The sequence below is a fragment of the Ailuropoda melanoleuca genome, chromosome 2, assembly GCF_002007445.2.
Source record: "Ailuropoda melanoleuca isolate Jingjing chromosome 2, ASM200744v2, whole genome shotgun sequence".
Lineage (NCBI taxonomy): Eukaryota > Metazoa > Chordata > Mammalia > Carnivora > Ursidae > Ailuropoda > Ailuropoda melanoleuca.
The window spans coordinates 24338830-24352460 of NC_048219.1; the positions used below are offsets into that span (position 1 = coordinate 24338830).

Here is a 13631-nt window from a genome sequence, read left to right on the forward strand (position 1 = left end):
CGCCATCCTCGTGGATCCCAAAAGAGAATAGCACCTCTTGTTGGCCAGTTTTGTCCCAAGTTCCCAAACCAAAATAAAATACCTCTCTGGCAGGATTAAACTACTCAACCACTCTCTAGGCTAGATGCCAAGCTTAGGGGGAAGAAGGGACCTTTTAATACCATGGCCACAGCTTTGTTAGGGAACTTGTCTTTCCCCTAAACAAGAGACAAGAGTTATTCTGACCCTGAGTGCAGAAGACCAAATCTGGTCACTTTCTCAGACTAGTCCCTCCTCATGAGCCATCCTTCCTCCATTCCATGCCCCCTGCCAGGCAATTTGCCTGTTCCCCATGATTTCAAAATTTATTTCTCATGAGACCAGGACAATTCCTTGACACTTGAGTTTATCGAATGATCTGGGGAGAACTTGGCCCTGGAATACGCAGCAACATCAGAGTATCAGCCCTGCCATCTGCAGCGTCAAGAGGAGGCAGCACAGAGCTGGGAGGGAGGGAAAAAAAACTGCCAAGGGGCAGAGGATGGAGGGAGAAGGGTTATTCATGGCGCCAAGAATTCTGCTGTTCATCCAGGGAGTCAAAGGAGGAGGGCAGGAATTGCATTTGGCTAGGCCACCAGGCATCGCTCTGGGAAATAAGGAAAAAGCCAAAGCAGAACGGCCGCACCTACTCACCGGGGCTGGTTATTGTCAGGAGGTCAAGCTGCCGCTGTTGCTGCAAAAGAAAACATACTGTGAGATCACTGAATTGAGCCAGAGCCAAACTGTGCTTAGCAGCTCAGGGAGGACATGCAAAAGGGATGTTCAGACACACAGAGCAGGGTATAAGGTGGAGAACATGGCATTCACTCACAATTCTGCACAGAGGCATTGCACCCTAGAGACAAAGGGATTGGATGGCCTTTTTGTTCATCCTTGGATGGTCAGAAGTGAGAGGCCTTAGAGGTCTTCCAGTCAAACCTATACCATATTTAGGGAAAGGCTATAGGCTTATTCTTCTGTACCAGATAGTCTTTGTTCACACTGGCCACACTGGTTAAGTGTCTCATATCCTGGCAATCCTCTTTGCCTTGGGTTCTTATGTCACTGTCACCCTCCTTATATTCCTTTCTAACCGAGATATTCCTTGGCTGGTTTATTTTTTTAATTTGCTCAGTAATGCTATGACAATTTTAATTACTGATGATCAAACCATTTCTTTCTAATTGAATCCTCATCTCTTTGTACCATACAACAATCATAGCAAATACCTGTCTGGCACACTGGGCCATATGGATGAGGCTGCTTGTGTTTGGAGGCAACTGGCCCTGGCTAACCCAAAGGCTGAGGGACCAATATCTCAGTAGGCTTGCCCCACATCACAGCATACCTACAGGGAGGCTCTGTCCTGAATTGGATGTTATGGAAACCTGCGGATGGGGAAGTGGGTATTGGAGGCTGGGGATGGGGCAGTGAGCAACTCTCCTAGAGACTTCAGTCAGGATTCCTTAAGCCCCAGATTACTTCTTTCTCTTTTCTACACTTGACTTTCCATAAATAGTCCTGGAAATCTGTATTTTTTTTTCTCAAAAGGGGTTCAAACAAACTCCACTTTGAGAACCACTGTTCTAGGCAACATATTACAGGAGCTTCTGATTATCTGGTATTTCTTCTAATGGATTCTTTGCCATATTTCATCTTATCTGCATTTCCCACTCTATCTTGCCTCTCTTCAAGAATGGAGAACAGCTGCCTGGAATTCTGCTTAAGCAGAAACGGGAAGGCAGCAACATTTTTTGGGCAACAACCATAGGCCAGGCACAGTACCAGGTGCTTTGACACGTCATTTCTTTTCGTACTCTTGGAAATCCTGCGGGGTTAGTATTACATGAGATTCAGAGAGGGAAATTATCTGCTCAAGGCAACATCTTCATTAAATGTCAGGGTCAAGATTAGAATTCAGTCAGTTCTAATGCTGCCTTGAAAGCCCAAAATATGCGTAAATCATTATGATAGGTGCTCAATAAAAAGACACAGTATTGATGCCATTGTTATTACTATAGTCCATGTGATCCTTGGTTTATATTAGCTATTTTTTTCCTTTTTCATAGAATTACGGATACTTGGGGGGTACCTGGGTGGCTCAGTCAGTTAAGGGGCCGACTCTCGATTCCAGCTCAGGTCATGATCTCAGGGTCCTGGGATGGAGCCACGTGTTGGGCTCCATGCTCAGCAGGAGTCTGCTTGAATTCTCTCTCTCCTTTTGCCTCTCCCCACACTCATGTGCACTCTCTCAAATAAATCAATCTTAGAGAAAAACCGAATCATGAATACTTCGAGCTCAAAGGTTATTGAGTTTGACCTGCTGTCAGGACAGGAATCCCCTCTGCGATGGCCCCACCAGTTGTATGAACTGCATGTTTCATCTTTTCTTAAATGGGGAACTCACTACTTCTTATCAGTTTGTTAGCTCTCCTTTGGGCAGGGTTAAAAGCAGCTTCCTTATGACAACGTCACTGTTTCTAGCTGCGTCAGCCCATGACAAGAGTTTGGACATCTGCAGATCTATGTCTTCTCTCCAGGCTAAACATGCCCAGTCCTATGTCCTTTCCTCATAAGACCTGGTCTCAAATCTCCTTGCCCTCATGGCCTCCTTCTTCCTCTGTTTAACTTTGATCTGTCCCAGTCAAAAACTCTTTAAGATCTCTCTACCTCTTACTTCAGTGACTTCTCATGAGCCTAAAGCAGATCTGTGTCCCCTCATGGACTTCTCAATCAATATCACTGTTTTCCTGCCAGCTAATAACTCATTCCAGCTGACATTTTCAAATAAACAATGCAACTCTAAGATGTCCCTGACCTACGTTGTGAACACACATCCTCACTCTGAAAAGACACACACGCCCACACACATGGGCTAGAGGGAATGCTGGAGCCGGACAGCCTTCCCTCCCAAACACAGAACCAGGCCAGTAGCACAATTGGCTCAAGCTGCCTTTGCCGAGGCCAACCTGTATGGCTTGGCACTTCTCTCACGCATGAGGAAAGGATACAATACATCCTTCTATTTTTCCATAAGCTTGACTTTGTGATGACTGTGGTTGGTGAAAGAAATTTATTTATCTGAGAAGAGTCTATTTCCTAATTAAGAGCTATCGCTAAATGGTGACTCTGTGTCCAGGCTCCAGTAGAGAAAAAGAGAAGAAAACCTGACAGGAGGCAGACAGACGTGGGCTTGTGTCTTGGCTTCTCTGTGGAGTTTGGATAACTTACTGTATGTCTCTGGCCTCAAACTTCACACCTGCAAAATGAGGGCTAGTGAAATACGTTCAGGGATAGGGAGCCAAATGCAACCGGGTACCGTGCTTGCGGGCTCCCTCTTCTGGTATATAGTGTTCCCTGAGAATCCCTGTAGACAGAGCACTGGGGGCTCAAAGGACAAAGTCAGAATTTAAAAGGGGACAAATTTTTCAGCTCTCCTCTCACATTGCAATTTTCAGTGGATGTGTGTCTTCCTCACTAGTTGGGGAGCATGTTAAGGGCCTAGAAGATGCATTATTCAGTCCAGGGCATACAGTACCCCTCTATAAGCATTTGCTAAATTCAATGAAGCATTCCCGAAATCCACATTATCCTTTCCCCCCGCCGGCCGCCCAGCCTTTGCTCATGCTATTCTCTCTGCCTAATCTTTCATGGTCTTCTGTCTTCTTGGAGGTCTCCCCTCAATGCTCGAGACATCCATGACATCTTCTCTGCATGCCAACTTCCAAACCTAATCTCCGTCTGTCCTTTGCTCTTCCCATGCATCTTGTAAAGCCAACCTCTTTTATCATGCTCTGTTTTAACTTTCTGTTTCTTCTGTTTTCCTCATAAGGTCCTTATTCAAGGATAAGGCTGTCACTTCATCCTTCTATCTCTGGTTTCAGCAGAAAGGTCTAGAAGGAATGTTTGATGTCATCTGGTTCAAATGATTCAACTATTCTGTCATTCCCTCTGCCACGGCCCTCTTAGGTCGGAATTAATCAGCATGGAAAGCAACCATGCCACTTCCTCTACAGGACTTTCTCTCTGCCACGTCTTTAGGCTTTCTTGCCTTTACGATTTTGTTCCTGTCATCTCCACAGCCAGCAATACTGGCTGGCCACCTCCTGTGGGAGACCTTCCTTCTTTTACCTCCACCCACAGGATCACTGTCTCTTCTGGACTCCAGCAGCTCCTACTGTCTGTACCACTCCTGTGGTGATGAATTAAATCTAACCTGGTGACAAGCCCACTTAACCTATAGTTCACAGACATATATGTGCACCACCTAGTGGCCAAAGCAGATAAGTGTAGGCGATTGTTTAACCTGTAGCTCTTAAGACAGGACGGCAGTATCTGCCTGTTGCATGTGTAAACAAGAATGAAAAAATAAAAAGAAAAATTCTTGCAGAATGTCTTCAAGAATCACTGTGCGATGAGTTTTATCTAAGAAACTGGAATGTCCAAATAATTGAAGGACTTCTATCAAAGTTCTTCAAAAATAAAAGGAATGGAATGAAAGATAAATTTTTCATTATGAAATAGTCTGCCTAGTATCATCATTTGGGATTCCCATTTGGGAAAACTGTACACTTTTAAAATTAGGGCACATGATTTGTGTATGTAATGTTTAATCAGTTATAGATAGAGGGGGGCATATTAGACATAAAGAACTACCAAATTATAATTAGTTACCAATTGAGAGAGATAAGGGTCTTTCATAGGAAAGGATATGTGATCTAACCACTTGGGTGATAGAACATGACTGTTAGCTGGAGGAAATGAAGTTGGCTAACTGGGCGGCAGGTTTGGTAGGTTAACAGGGGCTGCTGGCTGAGAGCTGACCAGCTGAACCACTAGCTGACCATAAGCTACTGTCTCAGGAAGGCAAGGCCTTCACATGTGTGGTAGCAGTAGTGTGTGCCTGTGTGTATGTGTGTGCATGTGCGTGTGATTTGAGGGGTGTTAGGGGAGAATGTTCCTTCTCAGGTGAAGGAATTCCAGGCCTCCACACACGGAAATGTGTCCAATTGTGCCCGTATGGTATTCCATGAACTCCAGGAGGGGTGTGGCTAAGCCAGACCCGGGTCAATTAGGAGTTGAGGTATAGATTTTTGGCTGTGTGTGAGCCCTGCATCCAGCCTTCTTGCCGTACAGACATCCAGAAGAAACCCATTTCTGTGCTTAACCACCATGTGTAAATGCTGAGTCATGACTGGATAAAGCCCATGGGTGTTGGGGGTTCCAAGGTCAACAGGAACAATCTGAATTTGGTGCTAGCCAGGGATGGCCGGAGTATCTAGAGTGGGTGCTCAAGGAACTGTTGGCCAGCATACTTGCTCCAGGAGTTATCCTTATTTCCCCATGCATCCAGTGGAAGCTGTCTTGTGGATGCAATGTCACTCCACCTCGGGTCCCAGATAACTGCTCCAAGGGTGGAGATACTGAAAGGTGAGTCAATTAGAAAACTTACCCAGGAATTTTGTACCTTTTATGGGTTCAGTTATTCTCAATGAAAACTACTGTTGTCTCAAGTTCAAGAACCCATCTTTAAAAATTTCGTAATTATGAAAACAACACATGCTTATTTTTTTATAATTTTCCAAATTTCCAGAAAACCGAGAAAGTAAAAATTAATGAAATTCCACCACTGAAAGAGAACCACAGTTAGCATTATGGTGTACTTTCTTGTCATCTTTCTTGCTTGTGTTTAATTTAATGAGATTCTATTTATATCTAATAAACGAAGTACTTTTTAATCTCATGCAACATTTTACTTTTTGTCCCAGGCTGAGTCTTTGTTCTGAAGTACGAGGCTGCAAATCACACATATTTCTTGTCATAACGGATATGTTTGCTCTTAAAACTGTGGTTTTGTTTCTAGTCTCTTTTTCAGGGAAGGTGGCATTAATCAGCAAGACACTCAGTAGACTACCATTTGGTTTTTTGTTACAAGGAGGCAGTTTGAAAAGCCCAGCAACTACAGCCTGGTGGTGTAGACAAAGTCCTCTGAATATGGGGGAGACTTCCAGGCAGTAACCAACCAAGGAGATATTCTTTTTTCATATCTGAAGCCTCTCACTGCAGTTACAGAAAGCATTTTGTAGAAAGAGTCAGAATCAAAATGAGACAAAGGTGTTTTCCTGATCCTAGCATCGCTGAGCAGCGTTATCCCAGGCGTGCCCTTAAGGTAGCTGGCAATTAGGTACCTCAACCATAAAAAGAGTGTAAACCAACTTCCAGGAGCCTAACAGGAAGGAGAAGCTGCGAAAAAGAGAAAGAATCCCTCTGGACATGGTCCAGGGGAGGGGAGACACCAGGCAGAGTGGGGGGCACACTGGCGGAGAGCCAGGCTCTCTGAGTGCCAGCTCCAGCTCTGCCCTCCCCTCTGGGCGAGACTTTGGGCTTCTCACCATATGGCACCTGCTCTTTTACAACAGCCTCTCAACTGGCTTCCCTACTTCAAGTCTTGGGTCTTCCATTTGTCTACATTGCAGCTGCATCTGTAGTGACCTTTCTAGAATACACATCTTTAAACTAATCAGGGTTCCTACAGGAAAAAAAGTGTAACCTTTGGCTGTTATTGGACAACTTCCATGATCCGGTTCCCACCTGTTCTCCTGTTCTCTCCGGCTCTGAGCTCCAACCATGATAAACCACTTCTAGTTCCCCCAATTTGTTGTGCTCTCCCCTCTAGGCCTTTGCACAGTCCCCTCTTCTTGGAACAATAATCCTGCACCCAACCTGCTCTGCCTGGCTAATTCCTACTTCTTACCCAGCTCTTGACTAGCATGCCACCTCTTCTGTAAAGTCTGTCTAGGCCTGCCAAGGCCGACTGGATCTTGTCCTTATATGCCCCCGACCTTCAGAGCACCATCGCACTGCATTTCCCTGGCCTATTTACTCGTCTGTCCTCTCCACTGGTTGTGTGAGCTCCCTGTTCTCCCGAGGGCAGGGGCTACTGCATCATTACTTCTCTCCCCTCTGACACTAGCCCAGGGTCTGACCAATAGATAATGCCCCATACTGATCCGCTGCTCACCTGTTACAGAATGACAGCTAGTCAGGGTCCTACTGAATTGGGCATCAGAAGAGGTCTTTAGTTTTGTTCCCCTCTCTCCCAGTAGACATACACACTGGTCCCATAATTTTTCTCAGAATCCTCTCTTTCTGCCTTGGGGACCTAGGGATTGGACCACAGAGACTTTGGCTTTCTTCATCTGGATGGGTAATTATGAGGCTATGGTTAAAAATGGACTTTTCATTTTGGTCACGAACTGCATTGCAATTACTTCTCAGAATGAGAAAGGGACGTGGTGTTCTGGGAGCTCAGGGGCTGGTTTGATGTGTGGGGTTCTGCGTGGTAGAAGAGAATAGTCGCTGATTATGTGTTCTGTTTTGCTTTCTGTGTTTCGTGCAGAATAGCTATTTGGGGAAAAGTCAGTCTTTCATGGCATAAACTGGAGATGATTTAAGCAAGAGCACCACTATCCCTGTGCATTCTCCTGTCACTCCAGAAGCTGGCCATCCTGGGGAAGACCTGAGGATTGGTACCCTCCGGAAACAGGGGTCACAGGGGCACAGGCACACATTTGGATTCAGAGCTCAGGCCCTCCTTTTCCTGCAACCTCCCTTCCCTGTTCATTTGCTCCCCTCCCCAGCCATAGTCATTTTCAAAGCATCTCGGGCTCTCCTGCCCCCTCCCTGCCCTACCCAGGCATAGCCTGCTCCCTAGAAAAGTATTTCACATGCCGTTGGCCTCCCTCTAAACTTGCTGCTTCTGATCTCTCTTACTCCAGTCTAGCGTCCTCACTGGCTGTAGGACTGATCATTCTAAAATCAAATTTCTCCTTTCTTAGAATAATTTAATGATCCACATTGTATTTCTGATAAAGAGTAAATTTGTTAGCTTGGCATTCAAGGAGGGTGTGAAAAATCTCCATGGGTTTTATGTGCTATTTGAAAAGGCAGTTTTTATATTTTAATGTAAACTTACATTTGGAAAACAAACAAAGAGTTACCTATGATGTTCAGGACCAAACTCCACACAATAAAAGTGGGTCAGTGTCCTATATAGAAGACTGACTCTCACAGGGGAAGGAGTGTGGAGAGCCAGTCCCCTCTGAGGAAAAGGAGTAGGGATTATGAAAGTTCGCACGCAAACCACCATCTCAAGGCCCTGAGCTCATGCCCACACCTCACTGAAGTGGGATGCCTGCCTTCTATTTGCCCGACCGTACTGCTCACCATCGCCTTCCCTGCTCCCCAGCCCCACCTTCTGCCCTCCGCATGGCCCTCTTTCCGCTTCTCCTCATCCTAAACAACGGCTGGGTGACACGGCTTTCCCAGATAGCACCGTGCGTTCGCTCTTTGACCTTTCACTTATTTGTTTGTTTGTTAATTCAGTAAACATCAATGGGGCATCTACCCTGTGCCGGGCATGTTCCTGAGGATAGGGCAAGAGAGATACAGCCTCCGTTTTCGGAGATAGCTAATAGTGAAACGAAAAAGCAAATTTCATATTAAGCAAACAATCATACAATATGAATTAATCTCAATTATAGTAAATGCTCCAAAGAAAATTAGGAGGAAAAGCGCTATGGCGAGGGTTCAAAGTATCCTCAAACCTCACCTGGCCCACCAGCTGATGCCCAGATACCCCTCCTGGGGATCCCCCAACCCCATCACCTTCTGGGGCTGAGGCCCAGCCTCCCTTGGGGTACCTACTCCCATCAGAATAATAAAAAATGCATTAGCCTTTTACTCAGGGAGAGAGCGAGCCTCCCTCAAGGCGGAAACCGAATCCCCCGACTAGGGGTTAAATTCAGCGGGATATAGAGTGGGGTGGCAGACAAAAGCTGGGGCCGCATGTGGAGATTGCTTCCGTATATTTCGCTGAGTGGTTTCTGCTCTCGGAGCTTCCTGTTATTGGAAAAGTCAGGCATGCAAGTGGCTTTCATCCCCAGGGCAGCTTAAAGGAGCGTTTTAGTTCAGCCTCTGGCAGCCTGCACAAGGCAGGGCAAGCGGAAATGGAGGGGGCACAGGAAACTGCAAAGCCATTCTGGAAGCTGGATTACTAGCAGCGGCGGCGGCTGCAGCTGCCATTTGCTGAGCACTTAGTGGGCGCCAGAGCTCACACCTTCCGAGGCAGCCACTGCTACCCCTTTCTACAAATGAAGACCCTGGGGGCCGAGAGGTTAGATTACTTGCCCAAGCTCCCAGCGACTAAGTGGAGGAGCCTAGATTCAGACTGATACTGTTGACCTCTGAAACCTATGCTCCGTTAGTCGTGAGAGCAGTTAGTTGTGAGAAGCGAGGAAAATATCTTGGCTGCATTCCCAGGTTTGGAGGCCCAGGAGCAGTACGCGCTGTGGTGGGCGACGCTGTACGACCGGACCACCTCTGCACCCGGACTAGTGGTAGAAGCTACCGCTGACGTGTGGGTGACCTTCGGTGACTTCCCTTCGCTGTGTTCACAGTTGGAAATTCGACATTTACCTGTGTGTTTTTCAAAGATTTTTTTGGTTTTTAAGTAATCTCTACACCCAGTGTGGGGCTCGAACCCACAACCCTGGGATCCAGAGTCACACGCTCCACCCACTGAGCAGGCCGGGCGGCCCCATTCACCCATGTTTATATTTGATTAATGTCATTCTGATTACAGTCCAGACTCCATGACTGAAAGGATGGAAGAGGGAACTGTGTCTTAAATATGTGTTCAAAGATTGCATATGGAAGGGTAGATCAGGTTTTTAAAGAGGGCCGGATAAACAACTGAAACCCTCACTCCTGCTGGAGAGAAATGCCACATGTCTCATCCTGATACCCCAAACAGTTAGAGAGGGGCTTCACCACCCCAGCTCTGAAGGAAAGACCCATGCATCAGGAAACAGCCAGAGGAAGGCTGTTCCAGTCATGACTCAGAAGATTCCCTGCCAGGACAGATTGTTTCTTCCCTACCCTCTGCTCCAGGCGATATGAGGCCATGTGGGCACCTGCAAGAACACATATGGTGTCTAAAGTGACGGTGCAGCTCAAGGCTGGAGAGGATGTATACGTAGCCGACAGATGCTCTCCCCGCCACCTACTGCCCAGGGCACCCATGGACCTCAGAGCACCCAGGTATTGATTTAATAGTGTCTCACATTATAATTAGGTGTTTACATACTACCCTGTTTTTTCTCCCCACCTCCACCTCTCCTCTCTCCATCTCTTACCCCCTGTCCTCTCCTGCACGGTCAGGAGCTGCACATTTTTCGAATCTCTCTATTATCCCTGTATCTGCCTTCTGATAGGGCCTTGAGAAGTCTGTTGCAGATGTACCATTTTATATTATTACCAGAGCAAGTCATGTGATTAGAAATTCTCTTTCTTCATAGGTTTTGAGCAAGTTACAACTTTCTTTTACAGGATCCAGCTTCAGAGTTTAAAAGATAGGCCTCTGAGGCCCTCAATTTATACTTTAAAACTGTGCCTACTCTTCATCCTTAAGATCACCAAGATGCAGCTCGAGTTGGGTTATCCCATAACACAGCCTCCGGGGTATCAGAGCAAGGAGCTTTGGAAATCACCTAGCCCAACTACTTTATGTCAAAGCAAAGTAGACTGAGTCCACGGAGGGAAAGGGGCAGCTTGAGGTCACCAGTCACATTGCTTGTGTGCATCCTTCAGTGGAGTGAAAAGAAAGGATCTATGTCTATACCCCAGTGCCTAGAAAAGCACAGATGCCTAGAAAAAAATTAAGGAAAGCAAGGGAGCAGGGTAGGGGAGAATTTTGTTAGGAATTTGTTCTGAGTTCCAATGCCATGTTGTTTACTTGCTTGAACTGGTTTTAACTGAGGGATTATCAAGAGGCCCTCCTTCAAGAGGGTAACTGAAATGGTGGTAACTGAAATGGCCCCTAAAGTATAAAAGCTATTTTGCTTTTCACTGGGAAAGTGAGGCAAACTTTTGTGAAAAAATAGAACAGGAGTCTGGACTGGCCATGAGGCCCTGGCTACCCTCTGTCTCTGGGAGCTAATGAGTCTGTTTATGCTTGACATTTAGTTCTTAAGACTGTTGGGTATCTCCTGGAAACATCAACTGTTTGTTTATTTTCATATTTGGTCATTCAATATATAACACTCATTCCAAAAAAGAATTTGAAGAAGCTTACAATGAAAGAATGCCACAAAATAAAAACCATGTAACTAAAGACATGGAGAAAAAGCAAAACAAGGACAGGAGAAATTAGCTGGTGCTAGGTATGAGGTCATAACTCACAACTCATATTCTAAGATACTCCCTTCACTTGCTAGGGGTGGGGTATGAATTTGGCTCTCAGCTTTTAAACAACCTTGGCACAGTGGAAAACTCAGTTACAAAATACCCAGTGTCCTAAGGGAAAAGCAAAAACAAACAAATAAAAACCCCAAATAAAACTGTTCAGTTACAGAATCTACCTTTCCTGACCCGAGGCGTGAGGGAAATCTTTCCTTCGGGTCCTTAGAAAGGGTGTTTTGAGGCCTAGTGGTTGATGGGATTTGGCCAGGTCACGCAGTGACATACCAGCAGGGCTGTATTTGGACTTCTAGGATACTTTTTGAATAAGGCCTATGGAGCACAGACATAGCTGAAATGTGGTGGTTGTGAGAGTCCTGGGGCCAGAATAAGAAGCCACAGGTCTGCATCATGGATAACAGCAAAGGACAGACGATGGATTCAAATCCTAGCTTGAACACTCATGGGTGGTATGGCCCTTGAACAGATTACATAACCTATCTCTCGTTTCCATGTCTCTAAAATGGGGATAGGAAGTCTTTAAACCAAAATAAAATTTCATTTAGAATTTTTATATTTCAACAAACATTACTGTATTATGGGATATAATATAAAATCCACATCCCTTTCTTTTTTTTAACATAAGACACAAGACTCAATAAAATTTTAAAGGTTCAGGTTTTTGAGAGTATCGAGGTCATTCTCCCCTACTTACAGAGAAGAGTTTGGAGGATCTGACTTCTAAAAGGATCTTATCGCACTTAAGTAAGTGTTCAACAAAGTCCTTTTGTTCCCATTCTGCTTCAGATTTAGCAAGAGTGCAAAGGGTTCACAGTAGCTCTGCACAGAACCGTGGTAAGGACTGAGTCAGCTAATGGATCAGAAACACCTGGAAGCCAGAAGACAGGTGTTCTGGATCTAGTTTTGCCACTTACTTGCTGTATGAGCCAATGATTTGCCTTCTCTGAATCTGTCTCTACCACATACTGGCTAAATGATCACGGGCATGTCAGTAAAATACTTTGAAATGGGTTTAGCAACCCACCTACTAGTAAAGCAGTTAGCCTAGTGCTTGACATACAACCTCTGGATAAATGGAACATAGTCTGGTGAGACTTTTATTTTTAATTCCAAGAATCCTTGCTTGGAAAGCCTTTCCTCCCCTCTTTCTCTATTTATGGCTTTTCTCTTGTATCATTGCCTCCTCCTCCTCTCCCAGGCCCGGTGAAGTGCCTCTTCAAGGCCCCTCAGCACCTTGCGCTACCCTTGGCCACAGACGTTATCCCTGTGCGTTGCAATTATCTGTGAGTCATCCGGCTGTGAGCTCTTGTGGGCAAGGATGCTGTGTGATTCAGATCGGTATCTCCAGCTCCTACCACTGTACTTGGCACAGAGCGGGCCTTCAGTCATGTTTGCTGAATTGCATGAAACTGTGGAGTTCCTGGGGAAAATATCATGACATTCAGAATAAAACTCTGGCATTCAAAGTGAGGCAACATTAATCTGTGCTCCTGCCCCGCCAGAGTAATGCCTCTGCACGATGTCAGAGTCATATATACTGCAGGAAGTAAAAGTGCCAGGCCATGAAAGTCTATTTTCTGCATTTGACTGGCTCTCGTGGAAGCTCCATTCCATACTGATTGACCACGACTTTCCATAAGACATTGCCAGCTTGATTGTGGGGAAAGAAAACAGATCTAATTGTTCTTTGTAAGCCTGGGACAGAAGGTATTGTTATTTGAAAAATGGAACTGTCTAAATTAATTTTCCTGAAACAAACATCTTTGCCAAATAAAAGCAATGCATAATAACAACCCATAATTAAAAGCAAAATGATACCTTTTGTTACGTGGGGAAAGGAAATGTGTTCACCACAAAAAAAGACCAAAATGTTATTTTCTTGGAGCTCCACAGACACATCTTGAAGTCTGATGAGAGGGTGTGCGTGTGTGTGTGTGTGTGTGTTGTCTTGTGTTGTGTTGTGTATAGGAGTAGAGTGGGGTGAGGGAGATGTCTCTTTTTCATTTTTTCTTTTCTTTTGCTTTTGAAAAACAAGCATCGTTCATCTCTGCTTTCTGAACAAGGGAGACAGAATATTCTTAAATCCCATTATGCTTTGAAGAGATAGGAATTGGGAAAGTGGGGGGAATTAACATTTATTAAACTGCCCTTATTTTCCTTGTTAAATTTTCCTAACCTATTTTTAATTTATTTCAACTTCTTTGATGTGTGTATGTACGTATGTGTATCTTTGTAAACTGATAAATCCTTTCTAGAAAAAACTTAAGATGTAAAAAATCATAATTGAACTTTTATGTAACAGGTGCATTGTTTAATGTTTATTCTTTTTTCCTCCCAGCACTTTCATAATGCTG

The 13631-nt window shown here is 45.0% G+C and overlaps 1 protein-coding gene across 1 annotated transcript in view; it reads right to left on the reverse strand.

Moving 5' to 3' along the window:
* The window catches only part of AGBL4 (ATP/GTP binding protein like 4), a 1364734-nt gene that overhangs the window by 319349 nt on the left and 1031754 nt on the right, over positions 1-13631 (reverse strand). The window contains exon 6 of the mRNA XM_034652232.1: positions 673-712. Within this exon, the coding sequence (XP_034508123.1) occupies positions 673-712 (40 nt within the window). The remainder of the gene's footprint in view (positions 1-672; positions 713-13631) is intronic.